Below are 19,015 nucleotides of genomic sequence, written 5' to 3' on the forward strand. Positions count from 1 at the left end.
AGGAACCAGCACTGAAAAGGCCTTGTTTTGGGTCAGTGCAAGTTGGGCAGCTGCCCAGTGGTGGCACCACTAATAAGGCTTTGCCTGCTGATCACGACGTCTGAGGTAGTTGGTAAGGTAAAGGATTCCTGGACTGTTAAGTCCAGTCAAAGTTGACTATGGGGTTGTGGCGCTCATCTTGCTTTCAGGCTGTGGAAGCTGGAGTATGTCTGCAGACAGCTTTCCGGGTCATGTGGCCAGCACGACTAAACCACTTCTGGCGCAACAGGACACCATGATGGAAACCAGGGCACACGGAAACGCTGTTTACCTTCATGCCGCAGTGGTGCCTATTTATCTGCAGTCATACCTCGGGTTACAGACGCTTCAGGTTGCGTTTTTTCGGGTTACAGACGTGGCAAAACCCGGAAGTACCGGAACAGGTTACTTCTGGGTTTCGGCGGTCACACATGTGCAGAAGCGCTAAATCGCATTTTGTGCATGCGCAGAAGTGCTGAATCACAACCCATGCATGTGCAGACGCGGCACTGTGGGTTGTGAACACTGCAGGTTGCGAACGTGCCTTCCGCACAGATCATGTTCGCAACCCGAGCATCCACTGTACTTGCACTGGCATGCTTTCGAACTGCTATGTTGGCAGGAGTTGGGACAGAGCAACAGAAGCTTACCCCGTCGCGGGGATTCAAACTGCCAACCTACCGATCGGCAAGCCCAAGAGGCTCCATGGTTTAGACCACAGCGCCACCCGTGTCCCTAGGTAGTTGGTACTGGTATTTTAGGTGCTTGGGTCCCAAGCCATTTGGGCCTTTATATGCTAGTACTTGTTGGCATCTATCTGTCTCAAGAGACAGTGGAGTACGTCTCCAGGGGTGAAGTCAAACCACTGCATTAGCAGCACTGAAGTGACTTCCCCAGAGCACAAGTCTGGGCAGTGTGTATGGAGCTCCTGGGTTGCCCAGAAGGTAAGACATCCCGCCCCCCCCCTCAGCCTCACTGTTGTCGTCCAAAGGAAAGCAGATTGATATGTTTGGCATGAGCTTAGCTGCAGGAAGGAGGCTCCATTCAACAGTCTTAGGGACTCCACCCTGGATTTGTGTAGGCTTTACGGCTTAGCCTTTTCTTCTCCCGAAAATATCCCAGAAGGCAACAGAGGTTTAGGGTCAGGGTTTTCCTTCTCCTAGATGGGCTACCTTCTCAGGCTGATGAGCCCCATTTGTCGCTCACCTTCCTCGTCTACAGTATGTGCAGAAAACACCTTCTTGACCATTGGGCCCACTATTTAAGTGGCCTTGAGGCCTTTCAGTACATCTCTGTCTCATTAAATCATACAGGAAGCTCAATTTCTTTGAGACAGGGATTAAGCTGCTTCTTCTTCTTCTTTTTCTTCTTCTATTTGCTTCTCCCAGCAATTCTTTATCTTTGGTCATGTTGACAATCTTCCTTTGTAACGTATACCAATTCTCTCAAGCCACAAATGGAGACAATTCAATGAAAATGGGCGGAAGGTCTCTAAAAACCATTGATGTTTTTAATAGTTTAACATCAATGCTCCGTGAAGTTAGCCATTAAAATGTTTAAATTGACCTTGTCAAGGTCACTTGGTCTTTGTTTTGCTTGAGTACATTCTGTCTGCTATGAGTGGCCGTTATCTCCTGAGAATGACCATCCTCTGCAGGATATTTCCGCTTAATTATAGGTAACTCATTTAGAGGATGTGTTTGAAACTCCCAAATAAATGTGACCGCTCAAACAGAGAATATGATTTCCAAGAAGCAATTAAAAATATTATGGTAAATTAAGAGTCACATGGTGAACAAAGAACTTGTAATTCTCCCCCACCCTCCTCAGGGTGCAAGCCTGCTTTCTATGCGCAGAGGACAGAGTGCAGAGGCTTCCTCCATTCTTGGTGTACATGACAATGGGACATGCAACATTCTACCTTCATGCTTGTAAGATGTCAGGGCAATCAGGCAACAGAGCCTAGATGCCTTACTCTCTGTGCGACCAGATGTCAAGGCAGAAATTGGGAGTAGGTCATCAGTGACTCTTTTGAATTGAATTCAATTGATGCTTTTGAATTATGGTGCTGGAGGAGACTCTTGAGAGTCCCATGGACTGCAAGAAGATCAAATGTATCCATTCTTAAGGAAATCAGCCCTGAGTGCTCACTGGAAGGATAGATCGTGAAGCTGAGGCTCCAATACTTTGGCCAACACATGAGAAGAGAAGACTCCCTGGAAAAGACCCTGATGTTGGGAAAGATGGAGGGCACAAGGAGAAGGGGAGGCCAGAGGACGAGATGGTTGGATAGTGTTCTCGAAGCTACAAACATGAGTCTGATCAAACTGCGGGAGGCAGTGGAAGACAGGAGTACCTGGCGTGCTCTGGTCCATGGTGTCACGAAGAGTCGGACACGACTAAACGACTAAAAAACAACAACAACATCAGTGACTCACAAGGTATCAATGAAGCTAACTCTTTATTCAAAGAAACAAAACAGTGCAGGTTTAGTGATCACAGCAACTCTTCCTGGTAGGTCTTGCCTCAATGAGGACTGAAGGTCCTCGCTTTCCCACAGCTCTGTAAGTCTCCTCCTAGCCCAGGCCCTTCCCAAGGAACCTGAGACTTCTCTGCCTTGTCTGTCTTTGCTCTGCCCTCTTCCTACCTCTCTGGGTTCTGGGAGACCAGGGTGGAGGGAAGCTGGTCTCAGCAGGAGGGGGAGACACCAGGGTTTCTTCAGCAGCCTGCATCATCTCTGCCTTTTGGCCCCCTCCTCTCCAGCCTCTGCTTCTGCCTCTGCTTCTGGACTGCTCTTTGCCACAGCCTCTTCCTGCTCACTAAACCCTGTTAGCTTCCAACACCTCTTCCTCACAGTCTCCTCCCCTTTCTCCCTCTGATCACCACCAACCCCTGGTCATGAGCCTTCTTCCCTTGTGGGTTTCCCAGCTGGTACCTTCTACCATTCCTCAGCATCCAGCCAGTCCATGACACTGGGACAACTTTCATGCTTAGGCAATTCTTGCCAAATCTCTGCCATGTTGCTGCATCACCCATATGGGTTCTTCATTCCAGCCATGACCAAGGGTCTCAAGGGACCAATAGGGGCCCCTTCTGACTGAATGCAAGTCCTGCTCCTGAGTACAGCCTGAGCGGCTTGTCTGATGGTACATACAGATGGCCTGGCCTGGCCTGACCTCATCTGTTACAAGACCTGTGGTCTGCTTTTTACTACTGGTATATTCTTGCCACTGGCCCTTTGCTTCTCACCTATCCAACTCAGTAACCAGCCACCAGCCCATTGTCTATGTCTCTGTTGCCTAACCTTAGTCCGTGTTTTTCTGATCTGGTCCAGGCTGTCTTTATCCACATCTCCTGCCTCTGGCCCGTTTGACCCTACAGATCCTAGCTGTAGATTGCCACAAAGCTAGGCTCCAGGCCCAACTATACCGTGTAAAGGCAACTGTGTTTTTGAGTACATGTGTGTGAGAGTTTGAAAGTTAGGCTGAGAGATAATGGCTTCTTCAATGCTGCCCAGTGAGAGCCCCATTGACAAGATACAGATAACAACAACTGACCTGGTGGCAAATTTCCCAAACAGGTTGGCCTCCACCTACTTAAACTTTATGAATAAAACTTTACCAGTTCTCATTTAGCGCATTAGGAAGACAGATATGTTAGAGATCACCACAACTATGTGGTTTTAATTATTTAACAACTGCTGTTGTTGCGGAATAATTATCATTATTAATCACTTCTATAGCCTGGTTAATGTAATATACTTTGCTGTCTGTATCTCATTCATTATTATTGATAAAGCAATTTATTTCCTTGGGTCGAGGATTAACTCGCTCTCCCACACGACTGATGTTATTGGGTGATGGGAATAGCCTTCTTGAAATGGAAGGTCCTTTTTCTGAATAAAGTGACAAAACAGATTTCAAGGAAATCCCTATATATGGGCTGTACTTGTTTGAAACGTTGTCAGTTGAGAGCGCAAACTTGTAATTTTTTACTACCCCATCCTTCTCCATCTAAGATGGACCCAAATCGTATAAAATAACAAACTTTGCCAAGGCCTAGGGGGGCCAAGAGGCAGAGATTAGCCAGGCTGGTGCAGAGTCATGGATGTCTTTCCCTCTGGCTGTGACAAGCTCCCCTCCTCCCAGAACCAGGAGAGGCATGAAGAGAGTGGAGAAGAAGTTAGCATCATGTAGGTGCAGTTTCAGATTGCTTTGGGAAAGACCCGGGAGAGGAGGAGACATAGGCAGCTGTGAGAAGGCAGGGACCTTCGGTCTCTGCAACTGCTTCATAGGGGCAAGACCTATCAAAGAAGATTTGCTGTGCTCATTAGGCCTGGCACTCCTGAGCAGACCTCGCTGCTTCTAATAAAGAGTTAACTTCACTAACTCAGTGTGATTTATTGCTGGCTTGCTCCTGACATCATGACTTGCAGAGCAGTCTTAACTATGGAAAGTTATACCAATATAAATCACACTGGGGTCAACTACCCCTATTCCATACTCTCTTCAGGTGGAATTTGACTTACACCACCATTTTTGCGGGCTAAATTTTCCTGGTTTGCTATGTAACATGACTGAGATGAAAGTGGTTTGGAACAGGTGTAACTTTGTCCTGTCCTGCCATGCCCCTTTCTGAGGACTTATACCGGTGTAAATCCCACTTGCTGAGTTCTAGTTGAGCCAGGGTCGGGGATATCTTGAGCTCCACTGAGGTGAGGGACACATCCTGAGAAAGCCCAAGATCTGCTGAATCGAAACCTTCCAATCCTGGTGAATCTTGGCTTAGGGTTGCACAGTTATCCTCCTTTCTTGGTGCACCATGTCACTTGGCTCAAATGTTTAAAGCTTTCCATCTGCTCATAACTTTTCATTCAGTGCATTGATTCTCTGCTTATATCATGTTGTATTATGGATCGAGTAGACTAATCTGTATCAAAGCAAGGCAGGGCGGGGAACGAGCAGGTTATTGGCTGTGTCTTACAGAAGGCTGTTGGTCTAGATCAGGGCAGGTGGCTTATCCCGGGCCCTGCAAAACTTCCTCCTTCCCCAAATAAGATTCACCATAATGTGGCAGTGTAGCACTGCTCAGGGAGAAGGAAGGACTTTTCTGGACTGGACGTGGCCCTTGAATCATACATTGCCTTTGATCCTTCCATCAAAGAGTACAGTATACTGCATTGACTCATGGTTTAGCTCAGCCTCTCAAACTGGTGTCTGACACCTCTTTCATGGTGGAGCGATTCCACCGGCGTCTTTGAGATTTCATTAGCTAGCTAGGAGATAATACAGAGAAACCGTGCCTGCAAGCAGAGCTCTCCTTATTACGATCAAAGCTTCCCAAATATGAGCAGCCCATAATGAACAGATGGCAACCTGGCTCCTGGCACCTGCAAGGCACAGCCTCAGAATGCTCTTTTGGCTGCTCACCAACCTGCAACTGCTGCTAATAGTACCGATAACACAAATAAAGGGTGCTCAGGGTGCTTTCCGCGAAAACAATAGAGGAAAACTCACAGGGCATTAAAGTAGTACGATTCAATTTGCTCTGCAAATTTGCTTTTTCTCGGCCTCTTTTGTCCTCCTGGCATTCCTGGATGGTTCCTCTCCACCCGCCACCCCCCTCTCTCCTCCCTTCTCTCCCTTGTAAATACATATTCCTGCTGGGTGGCTTGCAAAAATAAATACATTCAGAAACTCTAATGTAATTAAGAGGAAGCTAATTTTGGCAATTAGCCAGGAATGTATTAACATGCTGCGCTCAGTCTGGTCGTGGGTAGAGTGGCCCCCCTCTCCTTGCCCCCGAAGCACTATTGCAAATGACAGAAGCCCCTCTTCTCTCTGCCCCTCCCTCCCTGGGTGTAATGACAGGCATCTCCATATGCTACCTTTTGCATTCTGTTTCATTACTCAGCACTGCTTTTATCCTAAAGGATACTAAGCCAGAGTCTTGGGAAGGAGACAAGGGGAAAAGCACGGCTGGTGTGTAGTTTCAGTGCTGTTTAATAAACAGTTGGTTGAACATTGAACATTCCTAATGCATATACAGTGGGCGCTTGGGTTGCGAACGTGATCCGTGCAGGATGCACGTTTACAACCCGCAGCCTTCGCAACCCACGTCTGCGCACACGCAGGTTGCAATTCAGCACTTCTGCGCACGCGCAAAGCGCGACTGCCGAAACCCGGAAGTAACCCATTCTGGTACTTCTGGGTTTTGGCGGTCCGCAACCCGAAAAAACGCAACCTGAAGTGTCTGTAACTGTATGACTGTAAAGAAATAGAATACCAACACAATGGCAGGTGGGGAGGGATGCATTTATTTGACCTTATTTATTTATTTGAACCAGGGGCAACCCCCTAAACCAGCTAGGGAGACAGCTTGCCGGAGTTTTTAGCACCTCTGTGAACACAGCGCTTGTCAAACTGGCATCTGTTCAGGGCTGCCCCAAGTTGCCCAGTGACTTACTGTAACAAATTCATGTTGAGTTCCAGTGCCTATTTTTCTTGGGGGGGGGGAAGCACTGGTTCAGCCTTACCCATACCTCAAATCTGAGGTCTCCTCAGAGGTAGAACAGTGGGAGCTGGATTCCCCCAGATCCTCGAAGATCTGTTGAACCTGGACACCAGCTTTCTGCATTCCAGACCTACTCTCAGAACCAAGCAGGAAGAAGAAACCAGGCAGCATTTTCCAAAGTGCTTGTCCAGTTGCATGCAAGGCCACCTGAGAGGAGAGGGAAGTCCATGGAAGGACCTGCCAGATCAGGGCTGGGCTGACATGCAGGAAAGAGTAGACTGTCCAGTTTCTACATTAGGTCCCAGTCTGACCTGCTTCATTTGAGCAAGACCTCTCTTCCAAGTTCCAGCCATCCTGAACTGGGGAAATGGACAGTCTGAGAGGTCCAGGAGAGACAGAAAATGGACTTCTTAAGTATGCATACACACATATATCTGGTTTGGTTTCAGGTTTGAGGGGGATCTGGACACAGTTGACATCTGATAGGCTCTAGTACGCTTACCTGCTTGCAATGGTCTAGTTCTCAGCAGTGCTGGGTACTAATATCTAGACACATTTTAAATTTCTCACCATGCTCCAGAGTGACTGTAAGTGAGGGACAATGTGGAGAATTTAAAGGGTGGCTACTTCCAGCCACCTGGCATTGTCAGGGTGCTAGGTCAGAGAAAAGGGCCAGCCCCAGAAACAGCAGCCCTAGGGCTTCTGTGTGTTCATGCTGGAGAGTTCCTGGATTGCTCAGTTGGCTAGAGTGTAGTGTTGATAACACCAAGGTTGCAGGTTTGATCCCCATCTGGGACAGCTGCATATTCCTGCATTGCAGGGGGCTAGATTCAGGGTCCCTTCCAAATCTACAATTCTATGATTCTAATTATAGTTTTCATTCTGTGCATAACAACCAAAAAACTAAGAGAATCAAAGCAACTCCTTTGTTTGCCCCACAGAGAAGTCCATCCTTTGGTTCTAGGATATACTCAGGTGTGAACATATTAGACTGGACTTTAAAGCTCAGGGACCAGGGCCCCTGAAGGACTACCTAGCCCCTCTTCAGCCTACTTGCAAACCAAGATCTTCACTGGATCACCATCCAGTGTTACGGAGCAGGTGGCAACTGGGGCGAGGGCTTCTCAGCTGTGGTGCTCTCCTTTTTGAATGTGCTTCCCAGCTCATATCAGCACCAAATACTGTACCTTATTTCCCATGGCTGAAAACTGCTGTTGAGCTTGTCTTACTTGCTGTGTTTAAGAAGCTCACTTTGCTATTATTTTTATTCTTTTTTTTTAATTGTACAATACAGAAATGCTTGCAAATAATTTGTATAAGATTACCATAAATTAAAAGCATCATATGTTTGTATATTGCTTTGGTATTTATCATTCCAAAACATAATGAAAACAGCTCGTTTTTTCATAAATCTCTTTGGCTGATTTATACGAGTTCTCTTAAAGTAAGTTAATTTTATCATGGCTAAAACAGACCATGTTTTCTCAATCCAGTCTAATAAGGATTAGATTACTCCTTTTCCAGTTCTTGGTTATAATTATTTTTGCAGATTGATTTTGTTCTTTTAATTTTGTGTGTCACCCTGGAAACATTTATGTGGAGAAGGATGGGATATTAATTTATCAGACTAATACACATATTTTAAAACAGGAATATATTAAGGGAACTGGGAAAATAGAAACATAATCCCATTATATGATGTGACTGCTAAAAGTGGGGCAAAACTTCCTCTGGGTTTCAATGTTGAATCCTCTAGTCTTTTTGGAGGGCTTGATATGATCTGAAGGGCCATTTCTTATCTGAAATAAGGTTTGAGAAAGATCACACGAAAGTCATTAAGAAAGCTGGCTGTCAATGTGAAATTCTTTGACAACAAGTTTGAAATGACAGGGCAGGTCACATTTTAGAGTCTTGGGTGTCTGTTTTGCCTCATTGCTATGCTGATAGTTTACTGGTATTCTGTTTTCTTTCTTCTCCTCCGCTGCCCCCCCTCCCCACTTTGTCTCTGCGACAGGGATTTGGGAAACAAGTGGATGTGTCATATATTGCCAAATATTACAACATGAGTAAAAGCAAAGTTGACAACCAGTTCTACAGCGTGGAAGTGGGTGACTCGACCTTCACAGTTCTCAAGCGCTACCAGAACTTGAAACCAATCGGCTCTGGGGCTCAGGGAATAGTTTGGTAAGTTTCTGCAGGAAGTGTTGTCCTTGCATATTTATTGATTTGCGTGTTTTCTTTCCCCTCTGGTTGTGAGTGGGTTACGCCGTCTGTTGTTCTTCATGATTTGCTACCCATGAATGTTGCTCAGGGCTGTGGTAATTAGCAGGGAAACAGCAAATGATCAGAGGTGGGGGAAGGCCTGGTGGATAATATCCTAAATCTCTGTGGTCCTAGTACAGTCTTCTCCTAACCAGCTTTTCTTGGAGCTGATAGGAGTGGTACCACTCAAAAATGGAGGAAGGTAAATTACCGGTAATCGTGTTTGGGGAACCTTCATCTTTTCAGGGGCTGTATAGGGAACATGACCAATTTTCCTTGCTGGAGGAAGGCATCCATGTCTCCATTGTGAGATCAGAAACAATGGTCCAAATGTGGACAGTTCCAGCCCCATTTTGAAACACACTCCTGGTCTTTTCAATAAATATTCTTACTCCTGTGAATAGCAGCAATGGATTCTCCTGCACGTGGCATGTGGAAACAGCACAGAGTATGGTTTCTCTGCAGTAGTAGTGCAAAGAGCATCTCAAGCGGAGCTAGTAATTTCTCTTCCTGGTGTTCCAAAAAAGAACCTCAAATCTGCCAAGCAATAAGTCTCATCCTGTATCATTTTGAAGCTGTCAGAATTGCAAGGTTCCCGAGCTGATGTGACCATTAATCCTCTCTCACATAAAAACAAGAAAACAAGAAAGAAACCCTGACATTTCCGTGAAAACATATGAATATCATAAGGGCAGCATTATAAAGCACGGAGAGCTAATAAATCTTGCAGTGTAAATAATCAGATCTTTTGTGGTTTATGTAGGTCTTTCTTTGATTTATTGTTTGTCGCTGTATAGGTTGCCTTTTCCTTTCTCCACGCTCTAGATACTGTTTTTAAATCCTTGTAGGCTTTCTTTTCTTTTCTTAGTAGATCTCGGTTATTTTGGTTTGTGCCCCTCCCTTTCTACTGTTTCATTATAAATACCCTTGCCCATCTTGACCTCCACATCGCCATTAATTTAATGGAAATGCCATGCAACTGGGAGCTATGCCACTATGAACTATAATAATATATAATAATAATAATTTATTATTTATACCCCGCCCATCTGGCTGAGTTTCCCCAGCCACTCTGGGCGGCTTCCAATCAAGTGTTAAAAACAATACAGCATTAAATAAAAACTTCCCTAAACAGGGCTGCCTTCAGATGTCTTTTAAAGAGAAGATAGCTGCTTATTTCCTTCACAGCTGAAGGGAGGGCGTTCCACAGGGCGGCGCCACTACCAAGAAGGCCCTCTGTCTGGTTCCCTGTAACCACACTTCTCGCAATGAGGGAACCACCAGAAGGCCCTCGGTACTGGATCTCAGTGTCCGGGCTGAGACGCTCCTTCAGGTATACAGGACCGAGGCCATTTAGGGCTTTAAAGGTCAGCACCAACACTTTGAATTGTGCTCGGAAATGAACTGGGAGCCAATGCAGATCTCTCAGGACCGGTGTTATATGGTCTCAGCGGCCGCTCCCAGTCACCAGTCTAGCTGCCGCACTCTGGATTAGTTGTAGTTTCCGGGTCACCTTCAAAGGTAGCCCCACATAGAGCGCATTGCAGTAGTCCAAGCAAGAGATAACCAGAGCATGTACCACTCTGGCAAGACAGTCCGCGGGCAGGTAGGGTCTCAGCCTTCGTACCAGATGGAGCTGATAAACAGCTGCCCTGGACACAAAATTGACCTATGCCTCCATGGACAGCTGGGAGCCCAGAATGACTCCTAGGCTGAGCACCTGGTCCTTCAGGGGCACAGTTACTCCATTCGGGACCAGGGAGTCCCCCACACCCACCCACCCCCTGTCCCCCCAAAACAGTACTTCTCTCTTGTCAGGATTCAGCCTCAATCTGTTATGTGACTGGGGGCTATGCGACGGGGGGCCACCAGAAGACATTGGGTTGTATACAAGGAAGTCATCCTGTTAGTGCAGGATTTTCTGCCTGTGCGATGCCACTTTCCCACTCTCTCCTCAGGCTGTCCTCTCTCCGCCCCCCACCCCTCAAAAGATTGAGTCTGTGGAGTTTGGAGAAAAGCCCCAGAGCATCATGTGTCCAATGAGTGTGTGTGCGCATGTGCCTAGCTCATGCCTGATGGCTTCCCCTTGACCTTCACAGAACGTTTGTGTGGAAATCAAGGGCCCAGCCAGCAGGCTTAATCCCATCTCCCCTATGGTTAACAGATTTTTTTCAATGAATCTGGGGACACTTTTTTGGGGGGAAGCTGAGTAGCAACAGGGAGTCAGTAGTGGGGGTGGTGAGGCAAAAGACGCTGGGCCCAAGCACACATGCATATTGTATAAAGGTGCAAAGCCCTTCTTTTGCACCCTGTGAAACATAAATGCGTAGTTTTTAAAAAACTGAGCAATGGCGCGCCACCTGCCCGTGACTTCCAAGCCTTCCCTGATCTCCTTCCTCCATCTGTTTTGACAGATCAGGGGAGGCTTGGGAGTCATGGGCGGGTGGCCGTTGCCCAGGAGGGGCCAGCCTGGTAGTGCAGTTGGCTCTGGCTGGCTTCAGGAGCTGCTCACTGCTGTGGTGCAGGAAAAATGGCGGGCACCACGACAGTGAGCAGCTCCTGAAGCCAGCCAGAGCCAACTGAGCTACCAGGCTGGCTCCGGGCTGCTGAGGCTGCCACATTTCCCGGGGACAGATTTGCAAATCTGGGGACTGTTCCCGGGGATGTCTGGTGACCCTAATCTCCCCCTCTTCTTCCACCTCAGATGCCATGCTGGCTTTCCTGCTAAATATATATAGACAGGAAAAGGCATTTGAAATGATATTGGTGGTGGTGGAAGCTCAAATCCAACCAACATCATGGCTGGCCTGCTAAATGTTGCAACCTCCTCCTCCTCATCATCTCCTTTTGGGGAATGACCCATACCACCCACAGTTGCTTAGCAACATTTGCCAGCTCAGGCTATGTTGTCTCCTCTGGCTGTCAGCAGCTTCCCAGGGTCTTGGGTCCAGAAAAAGTGGAGGTGTCCTTTTATCTCCTGCTTCCTGATCCTTTTAACTGGAGATACCTGGGATTCACTGGTGGAGGAAGAGGAGTGGGGGGGAAGCGCACCGCCCCCGGCAGCACGATCCGGGGTGGGTGGGTTCCATCACAGCTGCCCCCTGCCCACGGTGGGCACCACGCACCCAGGATGAATGCCACGTCCCTGGGGCAGCATGCCACGCCCCCAGGATGTGCACCAGCCCCTCCCCCGCCTGCTCTCCGCCCCCCCCCCAGTGAAGCTCCGTCACTGCTGGGATTGAACTTGGGGGATTCTGTGCTACAGCACTGTGTCCTTGCCCATGGGCTGGTAGGATATTGCACCGTTTCTGTCTCAGGCACTCAGCTCTAGAGCTTCTTTCCCGCATGCTGGCCTTCTCTTGAGCTACTGCTGCCACCTCTAGTTGAGATTCCTGCATTGCAGGGGGTTGGACTAGATGACCCTCGGAGCCCCTTCCAAGTCTACAATTCTATGATTCCAAGGGAACATTGGAGAGAAAGGGAGCAGCTTGCGGGAGTACGGCCTAAGAATCAAGTACACTGACCACTAATTATACCATCTGTTTCTTAGATGCTTGGCTGCTAAATGATCCTTCTGGCAGAGGCACCACAAATTTGTGCCCAAATAGAGAACCAAAAAAGCAGCAAATTATGTTTAGCAAAGTGCCATATCAAAGCTTTCTACTTTAAAAAAAAACACTAGGAGGTTCTGCTCCTCACTGAGGCAAGAGTCCAGAGATAAAAGTTCTGCCAAAACACCACACTACCCCAAATCCTGGAAGAGTGGTGTAGAAATATTCCAGATCCTTTCCTATACCCAAATACTACATTTTGCAGTTTGGATTCTGATGGATGGCGGCTAACAGATTGAGGTTGAATCCTGACAAGACAGAAGTACTGTTTTGGGGGGACAGGGGGCGGGCTGGTGTGGAGGACTCCCTGGTCCTGAATGGGGTAACTGTGCCCTTGAAGGACCAGGTACGCAGCCTGGGAGTCATTCTGGACTCACAGCTGTCCATGGAGGCGCAGGTTAATTCTGTGTCCAGGGCAGCTGTCTACCGGCTCCATCTGGTACGCAGGCTGAGACCCTACCTGCCCGCGGACCCGGAAACTACAACTAATCCAGAATGCAGCAGCTAGATTGGTGACTGGGAGCGGCTGCCAAGACCATATAACACAGGTCTTGAAAGACCTACACTGGCTCCCAGTATGTTTCTGAGCACAATTCAATGTGTTGATGCTGACCTTTAAAGCCCTAAACTGTCCTGTATACCTGAAGGAGTGTCTCCACCTCCATCGTTCTGCCCAGACACTGAGGTCTGGCTCCGAGGGTCTTCTGGCGGTTCCCTTGCTGTGAGAAGCCAAGTTACAGAGAACCAGGCAGAGGGCTTCTCGGTAGTGGCACCTGCCCTGTGGAACGCCCTCCCACCAGATGTCAAAGAGAAAAATTACTTCTAAACTTTTAGAAGACATCTGAATGTAGCCCTGTTTAGGGAAGCTTTTAATGTTTAATAGGTTATTGTATTTTAGTGTTTTGGTGGAAGCCGCCCAGAGTGGCTGGGGAAACCCAGCCAGAAGGGCGGGGTATAAATAATAAATTATTATTATTATTTATTAACTAGGTTCTTTAGTTTGCAATGCAAACCCAACCCAACCTAACCTTTCTGACTAATAGTACTGTAACACAATCCTTTCCCTTAAAGTAGGACGGGGAGGGGTATGTGGAAGCCAGTCACACCGTACATTAAAAGCACACACAGCAGATATTTGAAGTACATGACTTTCCCCCAAAGAATTTTGGGAACTGTAGTGCTGGGAATTGTAGCTCTTTGAGGGGGAAAGTACTGTTCCCGGGGTTCTTTGGAGAAAGTAACACACTTTAAATGTGTAGTGTAGTGCTTTCTACATGCGCTTGCATGTAGATGGATAGAAGGTGTTGGGTATACAGAGCCATTGTGGCTGGCTCTATAGTCCTTGCTCAGTTCAAAATGTAAGCTCATGTTGAAATTAGTTGCTGATGGTGGATTTAGCATCAGCAAGATTATCATTTGTTAACACTGACCAAGCAGTATGAAAAAGCGGTGTCCTCTAGAATAGGATAGCCTTTCTTGCTTTCTCAGTTCAGCAGCGATGCAGTTTTTGTGCCAAGAGATAGTGAACAGCTGCTTTCCTCTCCACTCATTTCTCCCACCCTCCTCCCCAATTGGAAGATGATCAAATACAGTGTTGTTTGAATGGCACTGGGCATCAAGTGTTAATTGGGGCAGCTGGTTCTGGTATGTGTGGGGGGGGGGGCAGAAACGCCGCTTTGCTATCCTCATCATGTTTTGAGTTCAGAGCAATGCTAAAAATGGCGGTGGCATGTTTTCAGGGATACCCTGTGATGTGCTCTTTACAAATCCCATAAAAATGCAGATGTTTATAAATGTTACAAGGGAGGTGTGACAAACGGTTGCAGTGTGGAGTGCGCCCTGTTTAGGATTCCAGCCCCACTATGACATTACCCTTCGCAAACAATATTTCTGCATTCTATCACTATTGGGCACATACAATCCTCACTGGGCTGCTGCTGTAAGCTTTTCTTTCCTAAAAAAAATTTGTGCAAGCTTTGAGCATAAGAAGAGCTTGCTGGATCGTCTGTTCCAGCATCCTGCTCTCACAGTGGCCGACCAGATTCCTGTGGGAAGCTTGCAAGCAGAGTATGAGTGCAACAGCATTTTCCCCACTTGTGATTCCCAGCAATTGGTATTCAGAGGCATGCTGACTCCCAACAGTGGAGTCGAATGTTGTTATCAGGGTTAGTGGTTGCAGTAAAAATGCAGGTCACTAAAAGTCAAGCCTGAAAAAGAATCCAGCAGGGAAACTCTCTTTGGAACAATACATTGTCCCGACCCATAAGTATTGTTCAAAACTTTACTTGCAGGACTTTCTTCAAAACATAACATCAAAGATTCATCTAAAGAGTCATACAATATCTTGTGCATGTTCATCAGAGGCTCAGCATCCTATAAGAAATATCTTTACTTCTTCCAGAAATCAAAACTATGTCTCTCTGCCATTGCAGCCTGTGTTAGCCTGCATCCTGCCTAAGGCTATACAGCTCTTGGAAAGCCATTATCACATCCTTTGTCGTCTCTGAGGCTCCAGAGAAAAAGGAACACTGAGCTCCCTTCAAGAGGGTGATTTGCAATTGAATGCTTCAATCATGTGATCTAAGGTTAAACACTCAAGCGTTGGAGCAGAGAACTTTCTCAGTTAATCAATAACTCATGTAGAGCTCAGAGAGCTCTTAGCATGCTGCCATGGAAAATCCACAATGTTAGCAATACAAATCCAGGCATTCACCATTTCAGTGTCAAATAAACAATTGCACTTAACAGAGAAGGTGTAGGGAACCTTTGCCCCTTCAGATATTTCTGAACTACAGCTCCCACCATTCCTTGCTCTTGGCCATGCTTGCTGGGCCTGATAGGAGTTGCAATTCAGCATCAGCCAGGGGGCCAGAGGTCCAGCACATCTGCCCTAGAGGGACAGAAGTTGTACCAGACACATCAATGGCAACAACTATGACAACTACCTGACCTGATGTGGTAAAGAGAAACCAAGGGCAGGGAAAAGGCCCATCTTTATATGAAATAGAAACACTGAAACAAGAGTTATGGCTGGATTTCTTAAAACTTTGACTTGTGGAGCAATAAAAGGAAAAGGTTGACCTGTAATTATTTGACAGATCTTTCCTTCCATTTGATGAAACCTCTTTTCCAGCTGTTGCTGATGTGATCAAGGGGTAAAAGAAGTGGACACATATTTCATATTTATGCCTTAATGTTTCATACCCTTTTTTTCTCTGGGAAACGGCAAGATTTGGGATCAGGATGTAGCTCTGTGAAATATAGCATTTGGGGAACACAATCTCTGTGGGAATAACTTTCCATCCTTGCAGGCTTGTCTGGCACAGGCAAAAATAAAGAATTATATTGCTTGTATTTATAGTTTCTGTTGATGCATTGGAACTGTGACGGAAAGAAAAGTAATTTAACAGTTTCAGTTTCAAGTTGCATGTCAGGTTCAAGTTCTGAGTTTTGCTGAGTTTTCTACAAATTTGTCAGGTAGCTTTTAAAAAGAATTAGAGAAATCCTTGGCTATCTAAACTAGTGGGGGTTTTTTGGCCACATCTTTTGGTAGGGAATTCCCTCTGTTAATTCTGTAGTCCTTATGCAATATCACCTTTTGCAAGGTGATATTGACTTGCTCTTGCTTGGGGTACAGCACAGCTGTATTATCGGATAATATTGTAAATTGCAAAGAAACTATTCTTGGGCAAGGAAGCGGTATCTGTATTACAAAAATAGGAACATACGTGAGTGGGTCCGGAATGTACTTTGCACAGATAGGAAGGACTTTGTTCCAGCCTCCTCCCTGCCCTGGAGAAAATGGACAGTGGGTTACAATTTTCACAGGATTAAATGGCAAAACGTTTCATAACTACCCCATCTTTGACATTATTTAGTTATCTAAATGCACAGTTATTATAAGTAGGATTGCAGCTCGATTAAAGAAATTTTAATGAAGTCATCAACCAATCTGCTGATTAAATTTGCATATGGATAAAAACAACTTTCTTCCCCTATTTTGTTAGGGGGAGGAGGGGGGTTTCCAAATCCTTTGGGAGGAAGAGCCTCCTCTTGGTCTATGATATTAGTTGCTCCAGAAGGAGAGGAACAGTTTCTACGTGTCTCAAACTGGCCCTTCCTAGTGGCAGAGACACAGGATCAGCAAGTGGACCACAGCTTTTACAGCAAAATACCATATTTTTCGCCCTATAGGATGCACTTTTTCCCCTCCATAAATGAAGGGGAAATGTGTGTGCGTCCTATGGGGCGAATGCAGGCTTCAGGAAGCTATCCACAAGCCTTGCAAGCCCGGTGGGAATTCCCGTGGGCTCGCAAAGCTTGCGGGCAGCAGCCTGCAGCCCGAAGCACGGGGCGCCCTCCGGAGGGCACCCCATGCTTCATGCAGGTGTCCACAAGCCTTGCGAGCCCGGCAGGAGTTGCCACCGGGCTTGCAAGGCTTGTGGATAGCAGCCTGTTCTGGGGGCTGGGGTCGGAGGAAGCTCGGGCTTCCCCCGCCCCAGCCCCGTGGCTGGGGGGGAAATATATTTTTTTATTCATTTCCCCCCCCCAAAAAAACGAGGTGCATCCTATGGGCCGGTGCGCCCTATAGGGCGAAAAATACGGTATCTCTCCACTGTCTCCTTTCCAAGAAAGATTGGCCAACACAATAGTCAATGAAAGGGACCAAAGGGCAGCCATCACATTTTTCCAGGATCATTTAATTTGGGGAATATTTGTTGTCAAGAGTGGCTGGGGAAACCCAGCCAGATGGGCGGGGTAGAAATAATAAAAAAATTATGATGATGATGAAAAAACTTTAAAAAATAAGCTTTTTTGTATTCTGCATTGTAAGTGAAATATAATAAACAAATAACATATGATTAACATTCATGGCACACATGATTGTTCTCAGGAGGGCTCCCCAGGGACCACAGGGTTGAGAGGGAGATTCACTCTCAGAAGCCCCCTCTCCCAGTGGTCCACCACCATTGCCTCCCTCTTCTGTTGGCAGAGATGGCAAATGAGGACATCCTGGGGACATGCTGGGCATAGATCAGGGGAGATTTGGGTTGTGCTGGGTCCAAATCCTTCTTATTCCAGAACCACGCCACCATCTTAGAAGGAAAAGTATGTCATACGAGCACTGGAGTTGGCATACTAATTTCCCCAGCTGAGCTCAGGATTTGACCACCACCAAGGTGTCCCCCTCCCTTGCCTTCATTGAGTTGTTGTCTGGGACTGGGCAGAGGAGGAATGGTGGAGACCATCTCACCAGCCTGACCTTTCCAAGGAGGAGGAAGAGGAAGACGACAGTATAGATTTACAACAGGGATTTGAAGGAGGTCACAGCTCAGAGGCAGATGAGGGGGAAAGTCGGGAAATCATGGGAGAGGCAGAGCAGCACCCGGCTGACACGTTGTCATTAGAAAGCATTCCAGACCCTCCATCTCCCAGAACCCGGCGAGCCTTAAAAGTAGGAGAGCAAAGAGCTCAAAGACAGAGGGCACAACGGCACCCATAGAGGAGGTGATGAGTATGAGGAAGTGGGAGAGATGGAGTGTGTGGAGATTCACTTGGGACAACGCCATTATCCAAGAGACTGGGTTCTATAGCCTTTTTCTGTAAAGACTGAAATAAAAAGGGACTGTAATGAATTTTTCCTTGTCTTTATACTTTCCTGGGCAACCAGCTAGGAGCCACTGACTGCATCCTGACAGCTGTCCATCAGTTTATTAAACATGTCAATTATACATTTGACTTGAAGCATAATTCTATGTAGAATATGAAACAAAGAATATTTTTAAAATAGCGGTGTTGTTGAGTAAACCGATTCCAAATTTCTTCCTCCTTATTTGATGAGGACCAAGACTGGAAGCTTGGTCCCCATCCTTGGTCCCTATCCTTGGACTCCAATACTTTGGCACCTCATGAGAAGAGAAGACTCCCTGGAAAAGACCCCAATGTTGGGAAAGATGGAGGGCACAAGGAGAAGGGGACAACAGAGGACGAGATGGTTGGACAGTGTTCTCAAAGCTACCAGCATGAATTTGACCAAACTGTGGGAGGCAGTGGAAGACAGGAGTGCCTAGCGTGCTCTGGCCCATGGGGTCATGAAGAGTCGGACACGACTAAACGACTAAACAACAACAAAGACTGGAGGGACTTCAGAAAGTGATTGGCCCTCGTTTCATGCTCTGTTTCATGCTGATATTCTTAAGCTTCCTTCCATTTGAGGTACAATATGGGTGGTGATCCAGTGGTTCTACCTCCATGCACATTAGCTTAGGCATCCAACACAAATGTTGTTTCCTCTTGCCTATTTGTTACTAGCCGGCAGTAAGTGGATAATGTGAGGTTTCTGTGGGAACCTACCATCTTCGTTTGGCAATCCATTTCCTCTTCTCTGTAATCCTGCTGTTCATAACGACTAAGCATGTATCAAATGCTATCTGAAGCTCAGTAATTTCCTCAGGCTCTCCAGTGACAAAATCACACTGGTTTAAAATAAAGTTTCCAGCAATAGTCACTTAAATTGTCTAATAAATAAAGTCATCTTTGGACCTTTTAGAATTAGGAATGGCCTTGTGGGGGATGTGGGATACCTGATATCACCCCTTCCCCACTGTCTT

The 19,015-nt window shown here is 46.6% G+C and overlaps 1 protein-coding gene across 10 annotated transcripts in view; it reads left to right on the forward strand.

Moving 5' to 3' along the window:
- MAPK10 (mitogen-activated protein kinase 10) overlaps positions 1-19,015 on the forward strand; it is a 232,692-nt gene that overhangs the window by 128,181 nt on the left and 85,496 nt on the right. For all 10 annotated transcript variants that reach the window (XM_053404162.1, XM_053404165.1, XM_053404157.1 and 7 more), the window contains one exon: positions 8,546-8,715. In XM_053404162.1, the coding sequence (XP_053260137.1) occupies positions 8,594-8,715 (122 nt within the window). In that variant the 5' untranslated portion in view covers positions 8,546-8,593. The remainder of the gene's footprint in view (positions 1-8,545; positions 8,716-19,015) is intronic.

The sequence above is a fragment of the Podarcis raffonei genome, chromosome 9 (genome assembly GCF_027172205.1).
Source record: "Podarcis raffonei isolate rPodRaf1 chromosome 9, rPodRaf1.pri, whole genome shotgun sequence".
Taxonomy (NCBI): domain Eukaryota; kingdom Metazoa; phylum Chordata; class Lepidosauria; order Squamata; family Lacertidae; genus Podarcis; species Podarcis raffonei.